Raw genomic sequence first — 26,222 nt, 5'->3', positions numbered from 1 at the left:
GAAATACGACCAAAACGCATCCTATGACCCACCGCCCAATGATAACAATCAAGCCTTATCTAATGTGGCAGCTACGGCTTGGGGGTTCAATAATGTTGAAGATTCCTCATCTATGTCCAAATTAGCCTCAGCTTGAAAGACCTAGGCAAACTCTTACAAGGATGAGGATGGTCCCTGAACAAATTCATTTGGACAACAGACACATGGGATACTGTTCCTCATCATTTGGACAAATTCATATGGAAGAAGTATTTTTGTTGCTTCCTCAATGAGATAACTTTGTATATTATACGGCGATGGCACATGCTTCAAATTCTAGGGTTTTTGGGTTGGTCCATGGGCTATACTGTAGTTATCTAACATATATTGTTTACTTCATATGCATCATGCGAGGTTGAGTCCTGTGCCCACTGACGAAAAAAGGTGGGGATACTTATTTTGTGGATAAAGAACTTTGCAGAGACTTTTGAATTTGAAAGTCAACAAAGATAAGGAAAGTAAATTGAGATAAAAGGGAGGATATGATAACCTTTTTTATATGTAGACGAAGAAAGATAATGCAGATGGAGTACGGAGATTTGGTGCAGTATCATAAATCTCCGTTCAAAATCATGATGTATTGGATTCAATTCTCATCAATGGAATTAGATCCACTTTATTAAAAAAAAAAAGAGAGCGAAGATGATCTTAAATTTATATATATATATATATATATATATATATTAGAGGGTCCATAGATATATTATAAGGTAATAGAAAGAGTAGAATGAAAAGATCTCCCTTGAGGTTTGGGGAATGGCACCTATCATCATTTATTTGAAAAATATTGATGAAAAATATACACTTAATCCTAGTTGACCCACTTGGCCAAATCTTCATTTTTTGCAAAAATAACAACGTAGGCCCTACCTTTTGGGTTTCTTTCTTCTTAAGACCATATAATCTATCTATACATATATGAAAACAAAGTTCGAGTCAAATTCTCACATCAGTACATCATCAAAAAAAAAATCTAGCTCTCTCTCTTTGCCACATCATCATCATATAGCAAGGAAATAAATACATATTGTTTTAAATTTTATTAATTAATTATATAGTATATATATATATATATTGTATACACAAGGAAAAAAATATGCAATAGAACTTATAGTTATAAATTGTATACGATGGAATATAGCCCACTTAGGACGTTAAAATAATTTACATGACCATATGCATATATGCCTTTCAAGTTTTATTGGTTATGTCGTTTACGTTATATTAGTATATATTGGCATTCTCAACATAAAAGTTGAGATTTAGAGGAGTACTATGTGTGCAAGTAGCATAGGCTAATATGCACAGGGGCAAACCAACCAAGCAGAATAGACCAGTGTCAGATAGAAAGAACATAGGAAAAAATCGTTTATCAAGGAGCTCCGACCAACACGAGATCAAGCCTCATTTAGGATATCAAACGAACTCAGATTGAGATGAAATTTTGACGGCGGCCTCACTTCTGGGGCTAGGTTTTGAACGGTCAATATTTTAGTTTGAGCTTTGTAGGTGCAGTTTCGGCTGAGTTTGTAAATTGCTCTTTTCGAGTGATGAATTTCGACTTATGTGATCCAAGAGGCGTCTCTTGAGTTTGGATCCAAGGGTTTGTCCTTGATGAAAACCTAAGTGTAACCACAATTGTTTTAGTGAAGTTGATTCGAAACTGGTTCCGTGATTTTTCCCACGTCGGGTTTTCCACGTTAAAATTCTCATTGTTTCTATATCTTCCTTAGAGCCTATTTTGATCACACAAGCCGTGAAAGAATAACTCGCCGTGTCTAGGTATTTGGTGATCCTTTCCTAACAAATGGTATGAAACTCTGTGCAAAGCTTCAGCTCTGCCTTCCAAGCTTTATTGGTTATTATTAACACAATCTTATTGATTTTATTTTGATGAGTATTAGCATATTTACATTAGAGAGTAATTTCAAATAGGTTTAAATTTTTTATAGATAATATATTTTGTTCGATTTAAATTTGTATGGTTAGCTTTATATTGTTTGATGAACAAACTACGGTCAAACTTGTACTCTGGGAAGATTGATGGAGTTAGCATTATCTTTTCAAATTTCTTTGATTTTTAAGAATATTTCTCTCAACATTAACTATTTTTGTCCAATTTATACTATTGGAAAAAGTACAAAAACCCTCATTATGGTTTGAACTTGAGAGAAATTGGATCTTGTGATTTTTCTAGAGACAAATAACACCATGTAATATGTTTCATGAGACATAATGGACTTTACCGTTAATTTTTTCATCACTTTTGGTCTTGAAACTTTCTTTTTTGTCATTATTACCCTCAAATTTTCAACTTTTTTGCAATTTGATCCTAAAATTTAAAAAATAAAAAGGGTGAAGGGGCTTGGGCCGTCGGTCGGCGACCCCGACCCTACCACTAATGTTGCTAAAACTCACAGAGGATGCCAGAAACCTTGAGGGAGGGGTCGGGGTCTTCGATTGGTGGCCCTAGCCCCCGAAACGACCGGGATCTCGAGTTCGAGATCCTGATTAATTCGGGGGCGGGGCAGCCAATCTGCGGCCCCTACCTTACCTCCATGGTCGCCGGCATCCTCTGTGGGTGCATACGACCTCGGTGGTGGGGTCGGGGTCGTCGATTGAGAGCCTTGGTCCTTTCCCATTTTTTTTCTGAATTTTAAGACCAAATTGAAAGAATGTTGAAAGTTTAAGGGTAATAATGGAAAAAAATTGAGAACCAAAAGTGACGAAAAAATTAATGGTGATGTCCATTATGTTCACAAAGTGAAATACATGGTGTTATTCGTCTCTCAAAAAATCACAAAATCCAATTTGTTTCAAGTTCAAATCACAATGAGAGTTTTTGTACTTTTCCTTGTACAGTTTTATGATTTCTTTTAGTTTTTTTTTTGTTAATCCAAGGTGTTCAGGTTTCGCCCAATTAATCCCTGGGACTCCATGAACCCCCGGCGCCAAACGGAGCGAGTAATCATGCTAAAGGCGCTCCGATGGCTCCAAAGAGTTTCGAAACAAGGATCGAATGGATACATAAGGTCCTCCTTAACCATTAGCCAAACTCCTTGGAGGTTCTTTAAGTTGTTATTGCAAAATTTATACTTAAATATATTGATTTCTCTAGAAAATTCTTAGAATTAAGAACTTTGTGATACAAATTAAGTCACTTCCATCGCTCTCATTATAAGTTTTGTGTTTTTGAATTATTTTAGTCGTCAATAATTCTTTTCCTGTGAAGTTTCATGTAAAAAATGATGTATAATATAAACTTTGTGTTAATCTAATTTTACATGATTAATTTTTAATATTATTCTTCGTATTTTCTATAGATTTTTTTAATCTTATACCAGGTAATATTTATTAAACAAATCTTCAAATTATTATCTCGCAAGATATATTTTATTTTAACCGCCAGTTAGTTATACATGAAAATTACATAGTAATTCCATCAAAAAGAAATGTACACTTTCTGATCATTTTGCTCTCCTATCATAATTATCTTAAATAGTATATATTCCTTTAATATCGAGGAAAGATATTTCATGTATATATGACTTAAATATTTTCTATATGTATGTCAATGAATATTTAGAAAATATACTTTCTATCTCAAATTATATATATATATATATATATGAATTAAACTTAATAATTATAGAATTTTTTACATTAGGTCGACTTTTCATGAAACTTTTAGATCATTAGGATACAAACGAAACTCAAAGAAATAATATGCAATTAGTTTTCACATTTTAAATCTTTTTTCCTATTTTTCAATTTATATAAATCACGATCATCTATTTATATATAATAACCACTTCATTATTTCAAGATTTCTCCTTATGATATTAAGCTGCAGAAATAATATACATGAGAAAGATTATTATTGCAAGTATCGTAATAGTCTTAACATGCATACATGAATATTATTATTGTAATTATTATTGTCACGTGTCAACCAAAGAAGGAGAGAAAGGAATTTGGGTGTTTATATTCGAGGTGATTTTACAATTATACCCCTATTTTTATTTCTATATTTTGTTATTGTCCAATACAATTATGCAAAGTGAGGGTCATTCGTAAAATCAAGCATAGAAAAACTGAAAGTGGTACCAAGTCCTCCATTTTTTTTTTGATGAACCAAATCCTCCTTTTATATAGTAGTATAGATATATTGTCACTTTATATTTCATCATTTTAATTCTTAATTAGTAATTAATGAATAATGTGGGCTTACATGGTAGAGATGGTTACCATGCATTAAGATTATTTCTTCCCAGCCCGCTAAGCACAATGATGGCCGAAAAATTAATGAAAGAGGAATTTAAAAAGTTATACAATAGACAAAAGCACGTTTCATGGGAAAATCCCTTAAGAGAAAATAAACACTATTAAACACATATATATATATATATATTTTATCATTCACGGAGATAATTCTCACATGATAGCGAAAGGAAAAATGAAAATCGTTATAGCAAAAGGGCAAAAAAGAATTATTCCAAATACTTGCGAACAAATTGCATGATTGTTCCCAAAAAAAACAGCATTGTTGATGGGAATCTATATACAATTATAAAGGTTAGAGCAAATCATACGAATGTGACACGCAAGAAAGAGTGAGTGTATAATTGAGTGACTTTTCAAGCGATCACGAATAAAAAAATGTGTCAACTGGAATGATGTCATGTTGTCACATTGCTTATGAAAGTCGAAAGGACTTAAACTTATGAAAGGCCCTCACTCTCTCACATATAGATATAATATATATATATATATATATATGTATGTACGTATGTAGATTTGTATGGGACCGATTTTAGATAGTGATTAGAAAAGTAACTTCATCTTATACATGACTTATTATGAATAAATTATACCAAAATTTTTACAAGAACTATCCGGAAAGCATGCCAAATTCGAGGAATTTAGATCGAAAAGAAAGAAGACATAACACCCGAATTTACGTGGTAAAACCCTCAGAGTGGGGGAACATCCACGGACAAAACATGAGATTTCATTAGATAGATAAATCGAAGATTACAAACTTGAGATCACACTCGTGTTTCTCAACCCCCATTACAAGATTCAACTCGAGATTAGCCTTACAGTCTTCTTAATTCTCACCACCATGGTTGTTAGAATCGTGATTCGAATCTTAGAATTTTACGATTTTATGATTCAAGGGTTGGCTACCGATTCCGATTCCATGGCATGAATCGAGAAGGTAGAATCGTGGCTAAATTGCAATTCGAATCGCAAAATCGTAGAATCGGACCGATTCTACGATTCTAGTTTCAATCCAAAGTCATATGCCCCCTCTTTCTCCCTCCTCATCTCTCTCATTGTGCAACATATTGTTGATCGGTTCTCTTATTTTATGAAAAGTTTGAAACTTATCTCCTGGCTGTTAGTGATACGGACTTGGAAAGTTTCTGGAACTGCTTTGAATTGATTTCCGGCCGATTCCTGATTGCCGTCTTATTTGAGATGATTTAGGGTGGATTTTTTTCGACTTTTTTAGGTGCAAAGATGATTCCAAGAAGGGACAGACCAAGAAGAAGTTAGGCAGGAAAAACAGTTTCGTCTATAGGATCCGTGACCACGGTACTATATCAATTTTCATTTGAGGTTGTTATAGTAGGAGCGCTCTCTTGTGAAGACTAAGCACCATTTGATTTTGACGAACGATATAGGAAGCAGCAAAATTTATCATTTGATGTTTACTTCTACTATTTATGACATGGTATTTGGTATATATATTTGTTTTTTTTTAATTATAGATAGAATCTTACGATTCACGATTCGATTCTACGATTCACAATTCCACGACCCTCGATCGATTCTACGTAGAATCGCGATTCTGACAACTTCGCTCACCACCATGTCACACTATGAATCCTAAAGACTCCAACAGAGTAAACCCGAGAATTTTTAAGAAGATTACCAGTGATTCTCACACAACGTATTGTCTAGATGCAAGATCATCTTCCCTTTAAATAGATAAAATATATTCCCAGTTTCTCAAAGATATCCTAAAATAATCCTAGGATATTTTTCCATTTGAAATATTCAACAGATATTCTGGAATTATCTCTAACATCCCCTGGAGATAATTTTCCTATTTAAAGATCTAACAGATACAACGAATTCCCTACAAAATATGAAATATAATCTAAGGAGAATATAAGATCTCACCCCTTTCATTTTCATTCGATCTCGTTACCGCTTTAGTCTTCGAGTTTTTCGATTCTCTGCTGAATACGAGATACATCTTCATAAATCTCCACATTTGCTCGTATATCGCCAAGTCCGCATTGATCTAGACTCAACTTGCTCTATCACGACCATTTACGGGCTCTACCTCATTCTGCGCGATTGCCCAAGTCCTAAGCACCCTAGGACTCCTCTAAGTTGTCGGGCTTCCTTAGCTTTTCAGTTGTGCGCACTCCAAAACTGACCTATTGACAAGTTGTATTCCCAAATTCAACATTACATGAGACCACAAGCGTTCCCACGGTCTTAACTGCTCGCTCTCACTGTCTCCCGCTTGCAAGCTATTCCACCGTACAGACTTCGGCCTCTATTCAGATCTACCATAAATAATCTTCATATCAAGTTGAGTTACAAGAGCTTTAAGCTCCACCTTCGTACTAGGCTTCTCCACTTGTCATTGGCATGTGTCATCGATCGACTGGATCAAAGCAGGAACATCAAAAGCCACATTATTGATAAAAAATTTTGAGGCCTCAATAAGCTTGTGCAACCTATGCTTTTCCACCCGATCAGTCTCGAGCAAGTCACCGCCATCCCTTAGTGACTCTAAGTACTTTTTCCTAGGAGACGAACACTCGAATGCTGTTATTGAAACCCTTCCTTGCAAAATGTACAAGCCCTTCTACTACAGTTCTTTCATCACCATGAGAGCGCCCTTCGAGATTCTTACGACTCATCCTTGGCACTTGTACTTGTAGCTAGTAGCTAATCTTGTCAAGTGTACCCAACGAGACCAAATTTTTCATTAATCTTAAGCCAAACACTAGCCAACAACATCTCACCACCATTAAGTAACTTGATTTGCACTTCATCCATCTCAACAACATCACATGTGTCACCGTTGGCCATACGGACTTTTCCACCTTCATGGACCGATAAGTAGAAAATAATCTATTACCATGGCAAACATGGAAAGTGCATCCTGAATCAAGAATTCACAGTATACTTGATGTGCCAAATGTAGTGAAAATCTTGGCACGTGCATTCCCATCACTTGTTGTTGTAAGAATATCTCCTCCTTCGTAGCTTTCTATCGCTACTACCATATTCCTCGAGAGTTCGCCTTTCTTGCCTCTTCTCCTTGGACAGACCCTTTTGAGATGGCATTTCTCATTGTAGTTCCAGCATATCGACTTTATATCCCTTTACATGCTCCTGCTACGAGATCCCTTCTCACTCAATTTTCCCCTTGCTACTAGGCGTTCACTGTTGCCTCCATGGTACTCCATCACATTCCTCTACAACTCCTTCGAGTTCAATGATGCCTTGACATCTTCCAAGGTGATTCTTGTCTTACCATGTAGCATAGTACCCACGAAACTCTCGTATGCCTCCGGGAGAGAACATAACAAAAATAAAGTTTGATCCTCGTGTTTAGTTTTGACCTCAACGTTTGAGAGATTCATCACGATCTAATTAAAGAGGTCCACGCAACCTCGTATGGAGGTCCGCAGACTCATTTTCAACTGGCACAATCGCTACTTCAAGTATAACATGCTCGTTAGGGACTTCTGTCGATACAGTGATTCCACCTTTGCCCACACCTTCAGTGTCGAGTCCTAATTGCATACTTTCTGTAGAACATTATTCGACAAGCTCAACTTGATGGCGCTCAGAGCCTTCAACATCACCATCTTTTTCTCCTCCGGTGACAGGATCGCAGGTAGTTTCTTTTCTTCTTCTAGTCCTCCCCAAGGTCGTACTACACTAGCAAAACCTTCATCTTAATCTTCCATAGCCCAAAGTCGTTCAATCCGTCGAACTTCTCCACCTGAAACTTAGCCCTCGACATCTTCATTCTCCTTGAGACCTTTGCTCTTATACCAGTTTGTTAGGGAAGCTTGCTGAATTCGGGAAATTTAGACTGAGAAGAGTGAAGAAATAACACCTAGATATACGTGGTAAAACCATCAGAGTGAGGAAAACATTCACGGACAAAGCAAGAGATTTCACTAGATTGATAAACAAGAGATTACAACCTCGAGATCACTTGGCCCCTATTACAAGACCAACCCGAGAATAGCGTCACAATCCTCTCAATTCTCACCGCTTTCTTACTCTATGAGCCCTAAACACCCCAAGAAAGTAAACCCGAGAATTCCCAAGAAGATTACTCATGACTATCACACAACGTATTGTCTTGATTCAAGACTCTCTCCCCTTTAAATAGATACATTACCTTCTCAATTTCTCAAAGATATCTTAATATAATCCTAGGATATTTTTCCATTTGAAATATACTAAAAATATTCTAGAATTATCTCTAACATCCCCTAAATATAATTTTCCTATTTAAAGATCTAAGAGATATAATGAAATCCATATAAAATAAGAAGTATAATCTCAAGAGAATATGAGATCTCGCTCCTTCCTTTTTCGTCCTATCTCATTACTGCCTCAGTCTTCGAGCTTTCTAGTTCTCTGCTGAATAAGAGACATATCTCATCAAGAACAATCGCAAAACAAAATAAAAATGAAAACCTATCTTAAGAGAAGGAAGCGGATTACCGAGAAAAAAGAAGGAAACAATAAGCAAGTTGTGGAAGAGAAAAATGGTTGGCTTTGGGTATGTACGGACCTAGACTATGTTTGGGCGACCTAGATTTTTTTTTTAATGTCTTAACATCTTATCGCATATAGATAAAGTTCAATTTTTTTTACAAAGACATGACTAATGCACAGTAACAATATAAAACTTAGAGAAAGATATATTCGAAATGTAAATCCTAATTTTAACGTCATGTTGCCACGTTATTTAGGGAAGTCGAAAGGACCAAATTAATAAAAGGCCCTAACTCTCTCACACACATATATATAATATATAAATGTACGTTTGTATGGAATGGGTTTTAGGTAGTGACTAGAAGAGTAACTTCATTTTATACGCGACCATAAATTATCCAAATTTTTTTACAAGAATGATAGCAAAACAAAATAAAAATGAAAACCAAATCTTAAGAGAATGAAACAAATTACCGAATTATGGAAGAGAAAAATGGTTGGTTTTTGGTATGTGCGGACCTAGAATATATTTGGCTGACTTAGATTATTATTATTTTAACGTCTTAACATCTTAAAACATATAGATAAAGTTCAATCGCACCGAATACAAAAACTTAGAGAATGCTATATTCGATATGTAATTCTATATTTTATATATTATTTTTCTAACTGGTTACTAATTTAATAATATTTTTAAGAAAAAAAATACACTCCCTTCCTTTGAAGTTTTACTCAATGACACTTAACTTCATTCTTGACAAAAATTGACACTCCACCTCATTGACCACGATGACTTAATAAGAAAATTCTTTTTTGGTCTCACATTTAAATGCCTTTCAATTTCATCCTTATTTTTGTTGTTTGATTATCTTTAATATTACATGGTATGTTCACTTTGATTTATTGTTTAAATTTTCAAGCATGCAACATTTTAAGAATTATATATCTTTTAAAAATTAAAAAAAAGAATAATTCATAGACAATCACTAATGTTTATATGATATCTTAAATTGCTACTTTAATTTCTTAATCTCAAGAGAATCCCATAAACGTGCAATATTTTTGTAAAATAAAAAAATTAATAAAAAATACAATAAATGTAAAGAGTTCGTCCAAAATCGACAATACAACTATTCACTGGGGGCATCGGTGAACTAGATAAGAGACTAGTGACCAACAAGAGCTAATACCCCTTCATAGTCCTGCTCCAATTGATCAATGCCAACTACTGTTTTCCAAATACTTTGCTGAAGTGTTGGCACGTACCTTCTCCTTTCCTGCTCTTAGTTATCATTCTTTTTTTTAATTTATTTATTAACTTTTGAAATATTATTCAGAAAAAAATTCCATATTATGGTTCTAAGTAGCTGCCATCACCTTGGGGATGTTGCATGCAATACTTTGGCAAATAATAACCTCAAGAAGAGTGGTGGTGTGGCTGCAATTGAGACCCCTATCCTCAAGAAATATTTTAGAGGTTCTACTTTTGGATATTGATGTTAAGAGAGGGACCTCCCAAAACTATACCCGCCCTAAATAACTAAAGGGCTTAATAATCGTCATTGACCTTGTTCGGAGTACCTCAAATTGTTCTTTTATTTTTAGTATTCTTAACCTTTGAGAACTATAATTTTTGCATTTTTAGGTTTAACAAGAACTCAAATAGGATGAACCATGACACGTTGAGGACAACACTAAACAAAAGAATGAAGTAGGATGAAATTGAGAAAAATATTAAAGATTGAGGACCGAAAGAACCTTTTCTATTAAATCAACATGGTCCATGGAGTGGAGTGACAATTTCTTATTAAAAATGGGGTGAAGTGTCATTTTATGTTAAAAGTAGGATGAAGTGTCATCTAGCAATAGTTCAAGGGGAATGTAATTTATCATATTTATAATTATGTCTAGCCCGCGCATCCATGCAGGCATTTCGTCTAGTCAGTAGTAACTCTGCATCCATCAAAACTAAAACAACAAAAGACGAGATTTTTTACAAATCAGGAGCATGCCTGACATCTGTTAGGGTCCTGAAGACACTATCATGCATTTTAGTTCAGACTATCCTCATAGTATTACAGGCAGCATTGTTCCAAATAAGACCAACTCCATTTTCAACAATTTTCTATAGGAATAGCTAATCCCTATGGGGACATGTACATATGGTATAAGCTACCAGAAGCAAGTGTCCTCTCGTCTCTGAACTTGGCTTTTTGTTCTTAGCTACTATCGAAATATCATTATCCTTTTCCTCGACATCAATGGTATCAGCCTTCTACCTTCAGTTGTTCCCTTCACCAACCTTATTCTTCGACTTAGATTTGGATGTTCTTACTAGAACTCTTAGATCATTGCCCTCCACTAGTAAATAATCTCCAGGCTTGCTAATTACCTAATGTATTAGTACATCCTAATTCAATATCTAGCTTCTCTTTACCAAGTAGGTTACTCTTGATATCTTCAATGGTTAGATCTTCTCTACCTCAATCATAGTTTCCCTAAAGGTCATATATGAGAAGGAGGTAGTAAATGTAACAATAGTCCAACTTGATCATCTGTCTTATCATCAATTTTTGAATTAATAATGAGCGTGATTGACATGCCTTTGGCCGTATGAAAGTTGTACCGGCACTGCTTCAAAACCAGCCGATTGCCTAGAGACTTGATCTTATAAAAGCTCTCAATTTTGAATACAAATCAACCGCTTTTCTTTTTGAGAGAACCTCTTGCAACATTGTTATATGTGAGGTGCAACTGAATCCCAGAAAGAGCTTTCTCATCAAGTTCTCCCCAATCACTGTTAAACACAAATCGGGTTTCTTTTCTGATAATTTCTCCTTCAATCCATCTTGCATCAAGTTGCCACAAACTAAAATTCTTGCTATATATCAAACTTCTTAATATTCAAATTCGTCATCATCCTCGAGAGAGTCAATTACAATAACCCTAAAAATTTAGCTCTGATAATAGCATGTTGGGAAGATTAACCAAATAATGATGATTATAGAGAGGAAAGAAGAATTGTACTCATGTGAGATACATGGTTCGAGACAACAAGTGTGGTTCATACATCCACGAGTAACAAAAGGTTGGTGGTGAGCGTCAAGCACAAAAAATATACAAATACTAACCATATGTACCTGAAAGCCAACAAATTCATTCTTCTACATATTTTACAAAAACATCACTCAATCGAGCTTTAGAAAATTTTAATAAATCTGGAACTATGATAATGATGCCCCCAAAAAATTCGAGGCACATTCAACAATTACTTCTATATTTATTTTTTGGAAAAGTTAGCTTAAGATTACTTAAGCATTAGAAGATTTGGATACTCTGTACTTGAACCTCGGTTTTAATCCTATATTACATTTGTATCATCGAGCAGCCACGTCTCATGTGATCCTATGTACCTCTCGCATGTCGTTAGCCCAAAAACTCTTGCCTTCTCTTTAATATGAAAAGAAAAGATCGTTCTTTCTTTTAAAAAACTTCCTTATGATTTTTGAACTTTTCAAACCTGTAAAACAATCTGCATATATAATGTATAATTGTTTGGGCGTTCGCTATTACAAGCCATTTGCCCAAAAAGTTAAAATGAGAGCTTATCATTCACTGACTTTTTGTATACTATATATAATAAATTCACTTAGCTTCCAAAAACATCTCTATTCGGCGAATCCTTACCCAACTGTCAAAAGAGAGAAGTACGGGCACAAGTATTAATATGTACATCTATTATCCTATATATATATATATAATATAATATAAACATATATTATTATATTAGTAAAATTTCACAAGAAACACGACAAAATTCTTATTTTACAAATTCCTCAATTTCATAATAAAATAAACCACTAATTAATGAGTAACAGTAAAGACAATCTCTTCTAATAGTAAAAATAAGAACAAAAATAGATTTTAAATTTAAGATTATGAAAAAGTAACTTTCATGGTAGAATGTTTATTACTGGAAAAAGTTTCGCAACTCATCACATTAATATATTTTCACATTAATTATTACCAGAAAGAATAGAAATATAAAAGATTGTCTGTGAAAAAGGTAATTTCATAATTAATAAAAAATATTTGATTTTAAAATAGGAAATATTAGATAAGTACACTGATTTTCGGTGTAACTTTTATTGTACAATAATAAGTCTTTGTTAGAAATAAAGACATGTTTTCTAGCTATTCAGCCACGTTATTATAAACTTAAAACTTATAATCTACTTGCCAAAAGTATCACTAATATTGAATTATTTATTAGTAAAAAGTTTACATAAAATACAAACCAAAGTTGTTATTCTGCAAAATTTTCTCCCCAATTTCATAGTAAGAATCAAACCGCCAATTAATAAGTAATAATAAAGACAATCAATATCAATAGTGACAATAAAAATAATAAATGGATTTCAAACTTAAGATTGAGAGAAAGCAATCTTCTAAATTAAAGTATTTCTTACAAAAAAAAATTCACAATTAATCACGTTAATATATTTTAAAAAATTAAATATTACTAAAGGGAATTAATCAGGCAATTTCATAATTAAGAAAAAATATTTGATTTTAAGAAATATGGTTAATAACAAAAAAAAATACAAACTTTTCACAATTTAACAATTCTAATACAGACTTTTTTTCTTAACTTAAAAATGCACAAACTTTTGATTTGATAACAATTCTAACACGGCATCGAATTTTTCGTTAATTTGGACGGAATCGAGGCCCTGTTAGCGACCCCAATTGGAGGGAGGACGCCGACGACCCCAATTGGGAGGTGATGGCCGGGGTCGTGGCTCCTCTCGCCGGAATCGGGAGAATCCCCAATTTGAGGGTTCCCCCGATTGGGGACCTTGATTCCGGCCACCACCCCCTCGATTGAGATAGCCGGCGCCCTCTCCCCAATTGGGATTGCCGGCGTCCTCCCCCGATTGGGGTCGTCGGCGTCCTTTGTGGCCTTAATTCATCCAAACTAATGGAAAGTTTGACGTCGTGCTAGAATTATTATTAAATCGAAAGTTTATGCATTTTTATGTTAAGCAGAAAAGTTCGTGCTAAAATTATTAAAATGTGAAAAGTTTGTATTTTTTTATTATTAACCCTCAGAAATATTAGATAAGTATATAAAAAGAATGTGTAATTTTTATTTTTAACTTAGAGAAGATATTAGATATGCATGCACGCACACGCGGAGATATATATGTGTATGCGACAAGCAATTATTTTAAAATTATAATAAAAAAATCAAATAAATCAAAATAAATTTCGTTCAGGTAGAATTTAAAAGTTATTCTTGATGATATAATAATATTAAATTCTTTACTTATTCAAAGTAGCTTTAAAATCAATTTGCAATTTAATTCAGAAACAATTAATAAATGAAAAATATGAAATTATAAAATAATAAATATATGTAAAGGATATGAAGGATATCAATTACTTACCACCAAGAAAAATAATTTCACCCAAAAAACGGAAAGAATTATAAACAGTTAATTTTCTTCTTAAGAAAATAACATGCTTGGCATAATGTACTCAGTACTGAATTTTAAGAGATTAAATATAAATGTATAACTATAAATTAGATAATTTTCATTTGTACTCTATAATATATATTCTATAAGTATCTATATATATAATAAGTGGAGTTGTAGTGTCCGATCATAAGGGCTTAGAATGCTCGGATTGCTCATTGCAATTTTCTTAGATGTTATATAATAAATTTAAGTAAAAAAATCGTTTTTATTTTAGAAGATATTTTATGATTCAAATAGTGGAATTTTATTTTTGAATTTCTAATGAAATACTGTTAGTTGCATAATACTTAATAAATCGTAAAATTTTTAATTTTAAAATTGAATGTATACTTTTTTTTTAGATCTTGATAATATTTTTTTGTTCCCATCGTATCTCACATTTTATAGGTCGATTCAAGCGGTTTGGCTTCCATTTAAGCAACGTCTCAAGTTCGTCCTAGTAAATGCAGAAAATCCACGCTGGGAGAGTTTTACTCCTTAGTGAGCCTACTCGGCTCGACTAAATTAGTCGGGATTTAATTAGGCTTTCGAATACCATGATTCACGCCGAAAAAAAAAAATCGTATCTTTGGTCTCCTTGTGAACTTCTAACCATGCCATGTTTCTGTTCCGTGATTTACCAAGTCCTAACCTAGCTAGCTATGAATCCTATGATATGTTTCCTTCCGTTAAAGTCCTAACCTATGATAGATTTCCTTCTTTTAAAGTACATTTATGTTCATAGTCGGTCTGGTACGCGGAGCTCATAAGAATATATTATCGTTTTTGCGGAGGCTGAAATTTGGATTGCTCACCGAAATGATTGGTAACGCATCGTTATCATCGTTATCACAGTTTTTTTTCTTATAGTTACAGGATATAACAATGGTTGGGGGAGTAACTTCGTGGTCATGACGATGGTACGACACGGACCACGACAAGAAATAATGAGGACAACTCTGTGACACTGGTTAACAGCGAATACCAAGGCGCGGTCCCGAGAAGTGAAACTGAAGATGTACTTGTCCCTCTGAGAAAAATTAATTGACAGGCCAGGCAAACTGGCCTGTGGGTAGGATTTAATTCGAGTAAAGGTCGACGGGGAATTCGACACATGTGAAGTAATAATGATAAGAACAAAACAAAATTTCACAGAGTTGTATGGGGTAAATGGGACTGGGAACCCCCTCGTGCATCTTCTGCAATATGAAGACACTGCCTGGAACTGTCAACACTGTCACTTGAAACCAGACAAGAGCCACTTTTTCTTTTTAAATAATTTTTGGTTTTATTTCTTTTTTATTATTCCTTCCATTCTGGTGGTTCCAGACCATCCTCTATCCGAATGCTGTGCAGTTGAAAACGACCATTAGCTTTATATTTTGTAATATCTTCTGTTTTCTTCCCAAGCCATTAATGAAAGCTTCCCGAGTCAGTCCGACTGCCAACCCCCCGCTTCCGGTCCACTTGTCCTGGCCTTGATTTCAGGATTGAAATCGGCCAATTCATGAGGGTAATATGGTACGTACCTTATGTAATTGGGCGTTGCAGAATGATAGCTCGAAAACCCTAATGATTGGAATGGACATAGATGTATGCGTGTGGGAACTGACGCTTAAATGTTGCTGCCCTTCTTGCACCGTCACAGTAGAGACATGACTTGATGAAATGGGGCTAACATACATTACCAATCTGGACTCTCCTATTCCAAAGGCGCCCGATATCGGGTCCCGTGTACAAAGTGTACAAAATCTCAATGTCGGGCAAAAGTGCTCGCGCGCTTTAAATGCTTACATTAATCGCGTTGAAATCAAACGCCTTCTCTTAAAATATCCGTTAATAATAATAATAATACTTAATATGAAGGGCTCCGATGTGAAATCCTGAATCCGTCGCTGGTGCCAGACTGTTGCGACGGGGCCCACGGGGCTGTTCCATGTTTGTTTGCTTGGGCATCCGCACTGAACAAAAACTGAAATTTTAAGAGGGGACCCCCCCCCCCCTTCCCCCCCACAATCGATATATCGAAGCAAGCATAGAGAAAGAGAGGGACTGCCATGTGTCAGTTATTGCATTGAAGGGGGCGGTGGGCTAGACTTCCAAAACATGTCTGAATATCTGAGACAATACCCTAGACGTCGAATATGGTATCGTTTTAATTGGATTCACCTAAAATCTGGCTCCTTTCAGTACTTCGAACTTTCTATAGATTATGAATCTAAGTTTAACCGCACGCCAACCATCGCCTGCTTATGAATGGAAAATCTAGCTAGGTTTCTATTGGATATGAACATCAACACACTGTTCGAAAATTTTTTATGTGGGATTGATCTTCGCTCTTCTACATCTGATCCAATCTTCGGTGATCGGGCCTGCCAAGAAGGGAAGGTGGGTTTGGCCCCGATATCCGACTCTGATGGTTAAGTTAGCAAGATTACTGAAAGGGGAGTGTTTGAGAGAATATATTTCTAAAAATTTGTATCATTCTTGCGTAGGGGCCATGCTGATCTTCTCTATATCATTACAATTTTGTCCGGTGTCTCCGAAGAGACGTTGTTAGACGCAAATACAAAAGATTTAGTCTAATTCATGCCATTTTAATCGATTTTCGTTAAATTATTCTTGTATTGAATGAGATTGAATTATGACACTTTTGATATGATTCTTAATATGAGCCTTTTAAGTGGCATGTGTTTTTGTGTTTCTCAAATTGAACAAAGCAACCAAAGTTGGTATCCGTCTCTGATTCTTGGCTATCTGAACTTTGGCGGAAAAATGAAATCCATGTTGACATATAACTAATTTTTCTTTCTTTTGGGAGAAAGGGGCGTAACTAAAATCAATGATATAAGATATCTTTCCTTCGTGAAAGGAAATTCACCAAGTGAAAGTCATTCTCGACCTAAAATTAAGAGATTTGTGATTCAATTTTATGTGTTGGATTTTTGTACGTCTTGTTTTCCCTTTTCTTTATATCTATAAGCCCAAAAAAAATATCCACAAAAGTCGGTTGCAAACTGATAAAAGGATCATATAGTTGAAGGATACATTCCTATAAATTAAATATTTTCCGATCTTTTAATTTAGAAAAAAATAAAATAAAGTCTAGAAAAAAAGGTTGGCGTTAATAATTGACTTCTTTTTATAAATGCTTCTGCCATATGATTGGAATTTTTTCTTTCGGTAAACAGAGAAAAAATAAACAGAGAGATTAGAAAGAATAAATTTCATAACCAAATTTTTATATTTTTCTTTTGATTACAAGCAAGGCTCATGGACCTAGTTCAATGAATAGAAATCATAATAACTAATAAATGGGCAAGTTTAGTTCCATCATGAATATCTAACCAGAAATCTCTTGATTATCAGTCGAGAGCATGCGCTATTACACTATACCCTCATTGATCCTAAACTTTTATATTTAAAAATTTTGGGTTTAACTCTCATATGTTGGGCCTATTTATTTATTTATTTCTCATTTTTTACTTCCTACTACTGTTGAGAGTTATTAATCTCATGTTGAAAAATTAATGAGAAATCTATATATATTATTATTGCGTTCACTATTCTATCAATTAAAGTTTTTTTGGTTGAATATAAGTCCAACCACTTGTAGACGCAATGAGAATTTTATATGATATAAGTATGTCACTTTTCTATGTGAGCTCACATTGCACCAATTTCGAATTGAAAACTCAGTATCAGTTTAGCCCAAATGCAGAAGAGAAAAGCTACCCTCATAGCTCTTATTAAATCCAAGAGCATAAGAGAAATACCGCAATTCGTAGTCAATTATCCGGCCTCGCTCAAGTGTGGAAAAGGAAGTCCACCCTAGTTATGAGAGCACGGAAACAAACAGCTTGGCTCGTGTTGCTGAGGGCGAGCGTTCAAGTGCACATGGCATGCATAGGCAAATTCAAAATTACACGTTATTACGTTAAGATCGGTGTTAAGAATTGTTATTCTTACTTTAGAAAACCGATAAGATATTCATGAGTACATAAGATAATTTGGCTAGCCATGCAGCTCGACTTTTTGTGATTGGAAAAGGAACCAGTTTACCAACCAATTGTAAGCAATGAGAAATTTTCAACTAGACTATTACTCATGCAATGCTGCAGTTACATCAACAAATCAGTAGCAAGGCAAGCAATGACTAATGAAAAATTCAAAAGACGAGACAAAATTTGTCCTAGCTAATCTCCTCCGCAATTCCCCATCCGAGACCCAAAAAAAAAAAACCCGCGAATAAAAAGAAGAATAATACAATCGAACAAGATGGTTAAATTGCCAAAAAAAATTAAAATAATTTTTTTAAAAAAAAGTTTATAACTATATCAGCGGGCTCCTAAATTTGGTCTCTAGGATTGTCCAGATGGCGTCACCACGATGCGGATCAGCGACTGCTGCTCTTCGCCATTCCCGTCGCTTGGCGGCCCAGCGGCTTCGCCAATGGCAGCGTTACACGTCAGCGTCTGGGCCCGTCCAGCCTCATTGTTCCAGTCTGTGGTCCCCACCACGTACAGCATCAGCCCCGCGCAGCAGACCTGGGCCGACAGGAGGCCCATCCAAAGCCCAGAGAACCCGACTCCCAGCCAGAACCCGAGGCCGACCGCCACCGGCATCCCCACGAGATAGAATGCCCCCAGGTTCACGTTCGCCGCCGTGGAGGGCCGGGCGCTGCCCCGAAGCACGCCGCAGCCCACCGTCTGGGGGCAGTTCCCCAGCTCGCACAGCCCGAGGATCGGGAGAGCGGCTGACGTCAGCTGCAGGATGTCCGCGTCGTGCGTGAACATCCGGGCCCACCTGTCCCTCATGGAGGTCGCAAATGTTGCCGCGGATAAGCCCATGGACGCCCCTAGGAAGACCGCCACCACGGCTGACAGCTTTGCCCGGTTCGGCCTGCTCGCCCCGAGCTCATTCCCGACGCGCGTCGACACCGCGAACCCGAGAGATGATGGGAAGATGTAGAGGAGCGACGTAGTCTGGATCAGTATACCCATAGACGCAACGGTGGACTTTGGGTTCGACAGCAGGCCACAGAGGACGATCATGATCTCGTACCACCACCACTCGAGGCAGACGGAAATGCAGCTCGGGGCGGCCAGCCGGAGCAGGGGCAGCCACCCTTTCAGGCACTCCGCCGTTGGCTGCGTCCACGTGGGCTCGTGGATCTTCCACGCCCACACGTATAGGACTAGGGACAAGAGCACGAACGCGTTGGAGGCGGCGGACGCCGCAGCCACTCCGGCCACGCCGAGGCGGAGGTGGCTGACGAGGAAGATGTTGGCGGGAAGGTGGAAGAGGGTCCCGAGTAGGGAGGCTACTGTCACCGGGTGGGTGATCCCCTGTGCGCGAAGGTAAATGCGGATTGGATGGAGGAAGGCGTTGGTCAGCAGGTCAGGGAGGGAGAAAAGAAGGAAGGTGTGGGCCATGGCGGTGATGTTCGGGTCCTGATGAAGGCGGAGGAGAATCCCGGAGATGTTGACCCAGAGGAACGAGATGGGGACGGAACAGAGCAGGAGGAATATCACGGAACGGTGCAGCGTCAGGGACAGAAGCTTGGGGCGCCGCGCCCCGAACGCCTGGGAGCAGAGCGGCTCCATCCCGAGGGCAAGCCCCGAGAGGACGGAGTAGCCCGTGATGTTGGCAAAGGCGATGGCGAGGGAGCCCGCAGCAAGCTCAAGGTCCCCGAGGCGGCCGAGGAAGAGCATCGAAATGATCGAGCGGGAGTAGAGGATTAGGGCTGTGAGGGCGATCGGGAAGGACAGCGCGAAGAGGGACCTCGCCTCCGAAGCGATTTCCGATGCGGTTGGGACGAATGCTGGGGAGCACTCGGGCTTGGGCTGCTCCGTGGGCTTAGTGGCTGCTGGGAGGGACAGGAGGTCGATATAGAGGTGGGTATGGGGGGGCTGAGGGTGTTTGTCCGGGGTGGCGGTCGGGTTGCACATTTTGGCAGGGATCGGGGGATTGAATCGGTCGGAGGGTAATGATGGTGTTCGGCTCGGGTTTCTTTCGAGAGAGATACTCTCATGAAGAGCACTCTGTTTTCGAAAGTGTGTGGGAGGGTGGGGTTGATTGTGTGAATGGAGGGCAGAGTGAGTTGCTGAATGAATGAAGATAGATAGACAGACAGACAGACAGATAGAATGAGTGAAGGAAGGAAGGAGAAGGGCAAGGGGTTGTGGCTTTGCCGTGGATGGGGAAGAGGAGTTGCATTAAATAGATGAGTTGAGGTGGGTTTCCCCTTGGAATTCAATTTCTTTCCATTTCATTCCATAAAAAAATAAAATAAAATAAAATACTTAAAAAAAATTTGAAGACATTAAAACTTATGTTTCTTTTTGTCTTTTTTATTTTTTATTTTTTACGCATTAGAATTATGTTCTGTTGAATAAATGTCCAACATATGTATTATGTTTTTTTTTCTTTTTTCTTTTTTTAATTACAAGGAAGATCTGCGGGCCTAATATAATGAAATAGAAATTTTAATAGCTAATAAATGGGCGCGAATAGTTTCACTGGCAATCAAAGACGAGAGGACATGCTATTACGCTACACTCTCTTTTGATATGTTATTCTCTGTGTTCTTCTATTTTCCTTTTCCCTTGTAGTTTTAGGAAGGAATTTAATGTTAAATTTTGATTACTCTATGAGATTTGGCCTAGTGGTTAAGGAGAAGATCATGTATTCACTCAATCCTAGGTTTGAAACCCCTTAGAGCCACCGGAGCGCTTTCGGTGTGATTATCCACTTTGTGCTTTGCCCGAGTTCATGGAGCCCCGAGGATTAATCAGGCAAAGCCTAGACACCCGCATTAGCCAAAAAAAAAAGTTTCAGTTACTAGTTTTATAGCATTTGAAAAGAACCTCTTGTCAAATTCTCATTAGGTACAAATTCAAATAAGTGAAAAAAAAATTTAGAGATCAAAGAGGATGCAGAGCAATAGCGCATACTTATACTAATAACCGAAAAGTTTCACGTTCGATATTATTGGTGAAACTACTCTTGTCTTTTTATTAATTATTATGATTTCTATTTTATTAAACTTATAATATCTCATGTAATCACAAATATTATAGATTCATAGACCTTTTGTAATCCAAAAAGATATTTTATTTATTTGGATTTTCAATATCAAAATGGGGGAGACTTGTCTAAATTTAATAATTCGTGGCGTGTAGGAGAAGTGCATTTTTTGGTTAATTGTTTCTAACAAGAATAAAACAATCCATTCATTGGTTCCCCTTTTCATGAAATCACATTTTTTTCATGGGGCGCTTGCTAGTCCTTTGAATCCCACTCTTCCTTGCTTATTCATAATGTAATTTAGTCTCTATCTGCTTTTCACTAAGTAGACTTGGTTTAAACGTTAAAACGAAAATCCCCATTATAATCTACGGAATAAAGAAAATCGCACTTATAGTCGCCTGCGTTCTTATCAGTCAATACTTTGACCAAACATTATTCCATCCTAATTCTACTCTCACAAATTATAATAGCTCAACTTCAAAACTCATGGCATTTTATAAATTGTACCCTCTTAAGATACAGGCATGTATATAGGTCCTCCTCCTTTTCCATTCATCTAACTGGCGATGCTCATAAATATATAAGTTGTAGCTTCTTAATTTTCATCGTTTTCTTTTCATTTAAGAAATAAACTAAAAATATTAACACAAAACGAAAAAGACAAATTTCGACGACAATCCCTATAATTTGTGAAATAACCAGCGACACCCCTTATTTCAAAAATTAGTCATTCACCACTCCTCTTTCCGCTAAAGTGGCACCAAGAGAACATTCATTTTGCCACTTGGATCCCGTGTCACGGAACTACACGAACCGATCCGTCATCGATTTCTTTATCTGAACTAAATTTGACCCGATTTAAGAAAATACAGTAGAAATCATCTAAATGAGGAGTAGTGCGTGGCTAATTTTAAAAGGAGGGGTGGCCATTTTACAAACTATAGGGGATATCGTCGAAATTTATCCAAAAGAAAAATATCTCTCCTATCTTTCTTTTTATATTTTCGGTTAAGCAGAGCAGCAAGAGTTGCCAGAAGAAGCAGGCTAGGTGAAGCAGAGGCAAATATTATTTTAAAAGTGTCAGTATTGTTATATTATATAAAATAAACTAACAATTTACCTCGAGAGATCAATATTACATCAAATTTGACCTTAAAAAAATATTTATGTCAATTTGACATTGACCAATTCCATCATCCTCCATTAAAAATTGATGTACATCAAATCAGACCTTAAAAAATTTTGCACTCTTTTAGTAGGCTTAATTGGTCAATATCAAAATTGATGTAAAAAAAAATTAAAATTAAATTTGATGTGATATCGATTTCTCGATGGGTAAATTATTAGTTTACTCTATTATTTATGGGACAAATTTTATAATATTGATAATACGCCATGAGAAGAACGTAGGCCAGATATAAGTGTCTGTATATGTAGTACACGCTCAATGTACTGACCTGCACTCTTTTGCAAGTTAAATAATCATTTTTTTTCCTCAGTGGCTGTAGATGTGGATAGGAAAGTTAGTGGAACGGAGTGGAATAGGATTTTTAATCCTAAAACTAAACGTGACCTAAAGGATTAACTACAAATGTACTTGACCGACTTTACCATTCTTAGTCGAAATCAGAAGGTTTTGAAAATGTAAGCACGAACTTTTGAAATTATATCGTTTGTTGCCAATTTTGTGTTTTTGGTTAAATATTTTTGTTTCCGTTATCTATGCGACTTTCATAAAATTTCAACAAATAAACTAATTCGATTTATTAAAAAAAAAAGAAAAGAAAGAGAATTGGGAGGGAGAGGAGGATGGTAATAGTCACCTGCTCACCACCATTTCCTCCGGCGAATACATGCCTCTGGGGCCCTAACGACCTCGCTGAAGGCTGCAGTGTAACCCCATCGCCCCCTCTGTAGTTCTCTCTCTCTCTCTCTCTCTCTCTCTCTCTATCAGCAGGAAGATAGAGGATGAAGATAGAGGGAGCGATGGAGTCCACCCCCAGACAGTATCATCTATGGTAGTATCAACAGCAGCTCTGTATGTCACTCGCACGCCCTCCCATTTTGCAATTTCAAATGATTAAATATAAAATTATGAAAATTTTAGCTTTTGCCCCCAGCATTTTCTTACAAGTCGTACTACAAATTAAAAGTTTTGACTTGCCCCCCTCAGCATCGTTCCTGGGTGGGTCCTTCCATGCCGAGGTCGATGGTCGTTGGCAGTGGGCCGATTGACCCCCTCTGTCTCCGCCACTCTCTTTCTGCCAGGAGGCCGCCAATGAACTTGTTGGGGCCTTGGGGCTGTGGTTGCCAAGGGGTGCGCCCCCCCAACCCAAATTTTTTATTTTATAATTAAAAGATAAATAAATAACGAAAAAGTTAGCGAAGGTTAGTTTTTTTGGCCATAAACAATACAAGTTTGAAAGTCCGTGCTTGAATTTCTACCTTTCTATTTTTACTATAAACAGCAAAATGGTGATAGCAAATGTCTTCTTTTTTTTTTCTTTTGAATTTTGGCCAAAAATAAATTGTGGAATTCCTCCTTAACTTCTCTTAAATCTAATAATTATAAATTTCTAGAAATTTTTCAAAATAAACATTTTTGAAAAAGCATTATTAGAAGAAAAAAAAACCCTTCTCTTTCTGGCATTGTTGCGAAGGAGAGCATGAAATCTAATAAGTGCAAAATGAAAATACGAGTGTAAAAAGTATTAATGATGGAATTAAATCCATAATCTCTCCATTTCACATAGCAAAAGTAAGCATCAACACACCAAGTTACTTTCTCTTATTTATTTTTATTTTAACAGTGACATCTATTAATTTAATGAATCTCAACTAATTTCGTATGGATCGAGTCGCCTATTAAGGAGTAAAACTATTATAATCTTGGATTTCCTTCATTCATTAGACATAATTCAAAAAAAAATTTCAAGGAGAATCAAGTGTCGAATTACTTGAATTCAATCTATATTTGTTTTTTTGGGCAAAAAAAATCTATGTTTGTTTATTTTTTTGTTTTTTGTTTTTTTATTTTTTTAACTCCTCCTCCAAGCTATTTTGCTGGCGCGAATGAGATGGTGATGCTCTAATGCTGGTGCATGGTTGGAGTGATCTCTAATTGGACACTGGAATTTCTGAAGTGGGGCCCTCGGGCAGGGACGTACACGTCGGCCTCTCCCCACACCACACTAGCCTCTCTCCTTGCCCCCTCGTCATTTCCTCGACCCGGCATGTCTCCACAAAACCATCCAATAAATTCATTTTCAACAATTAGACATTTACTTCATTCTTCTTCTTTTTTCCCTTTTATTTTGGGACAATTCTTAGGTTCAGTAGCTGAAATATTCAGTCGAATCTTGTACGAAACTTTATTTTATTTATACAAAACGCTATTCTCCATGTACAAAATATTATTTTTCAAGTACGAAAACATTTCGTACGAAACATCAGTCAATTTGATTATTTTGTACGAAACGTTATTCTTCTGTATATAACGTTTTTCTCCAAGTACGAAAACATTACGTATGAGACACAGTGACTGAATATTCAACTATTGGACTAAAAAATTTTCCTTTATTTTTTAAATGAAAGTCTACGAATTGGACACACTCTTGATCATTTTCCCTGAAATTCCCCATTTTATAGCGATTATGTAAATGTTAATTATTAAAATTCGATTTGAATGGTGGAAAAGTAGGACTTTCCTTTTTTTTTTGGGTGAACCTGAATACTTTCCATATCTTTTTAGTTAACTTTTATTTCTCTCTCTTTTTTTTTGAGTGAACAACTTTTGTTTCTCTTTATAATCAGGTCCCTCGGTCTCCATCACAATCGAAAAGAAAATTCATAACTATATATATGGTAAGTTTAACAGCTCGATTATATAAATAAAGTCGTCAATGAATAAACGTTTGTAATCATTCAATAATACAGACATTGCATGTACTTGGATTTATCGGGGGATATGCAATATAATTAAATCATGAAAAATGTATTATCTCCTTAGAATATGGTTGAGACTAATCCCGATTTGGTATTGGATTGATTATGATCATAAGGTGCTTCTAGTGGTTTTTAGACCTTTTTATTGCAAATAAATCTTGCTCACTGAGAGTTCAAATTATTATTGACTCACATCCCCTGGTTGAGATGGGGACTAGTCTTAACCCTCTGGGAAAACATTAGCACAGCTCTGGATTATAATTATTAGTTTTTTATTTTTTGTTTTAGATGGTTGTGCCCTAATGTGGAAACAAGAACAAAAGAAGAAAGGCCGAGGTAATAATAACAATAGTTGATCTCGTTACATGGTCAATGAAATTCATATGCTTGAAAGGAGAAAAATTTAAATGATGTTACATCATATTGACATGGTTAAAAAGAATAAATAAGAATTTTTTAATGAATAATTTATATTGTAATTATCCGAGTAATTAGCACTAATTTCTCAATTTTATGTAATTTAATTGGTGCTTTCTCATGTCACGTGACTATAAAAGATTACACAAAAACTTGTTTGAAAGGAAAAACTTGGTTGATGCTCCAGTCCAACAAGCTAATGGAATGAATGAGACATATACAAATCTAATTGTTTATCCAGCTGGTTTTACCAAATTAATTATTCGATACTATGTAAAAGATTATCCGGTCAAAAGAATTAGAAACTCTTTTTTCAAGTTTGTGAACTTTGCATGAATTTCACCATTATTTTGTGAAGTGTGAGGGGCTCGGCTTGTTTTGTCCACTCAGCATGGACCGCATCTTTCACACACTCCTCCCCATCTCCATCATTGTTGAGTTGTTAGCAAATTGACCGTTATCGTCCTTTTCCCTCCGTTTTCGCGAGAAAACACA

At 36.2% G+C, this 26,222-nt stretch overlaps 1 protein-coding gene and 1 non-coding gene across 2 annotated transcripts; both read right to left on the bottom strand.

The window, feature by feature from the left end:
• Positions 1 to 16,784: 16,784 nt before the first annotated feature.
• On the bottom strand, positions 16,785 to 16,885 carry LOC116198287. The gene has a single exon (XR_004155226.1). It is a non-coding gene; the product is annotated as a U6 spliceosomal RNA (small nuclear RNA).
• A 1,511-nt stretch (positions 16,886 to 18,396) lies between these two features.
• Positions 18,397 to 20,564, bottom strand: LOC116194804 (protein DETOXIFICATION 51-like). Its single transcript, XM_031523697.1, has one exon. The coding sequence runs from the start codon at positions 20,282 to 20,284 to the stop codon at positions 18,695 to 18,697; it is 1,590 nt and encodes a 529-aa protein (XP_031379557.1). The 5' UTR covers positions 20,285 to 20,564; the 3' UTR covers positions 18,397 to 18,694.
• Between the last annotated feature and the right edge of the window lie 5,658 nt (positions 20,565 to 26,222).

This window comes from Punica granatum, chromosome 2 (genome assembly GCF_007655135.1).
Source record: "Punica granatum isolate Tunisia-2019 chromosome 2, ASM765513v2, whole genome shotgun sequence".
Taxonomy (NCBI): Eukaryota; Viridiplantae; Streptophyta; class Magnoliopsida; order Myrtales; family Lythraceae; genus Punica; species Punica granatum.
The sequence above is the reverse complement of the archived record's forward strand: the minus strand, read 5'-3'. Positions and strand labels throughout refer to the sequence as shown.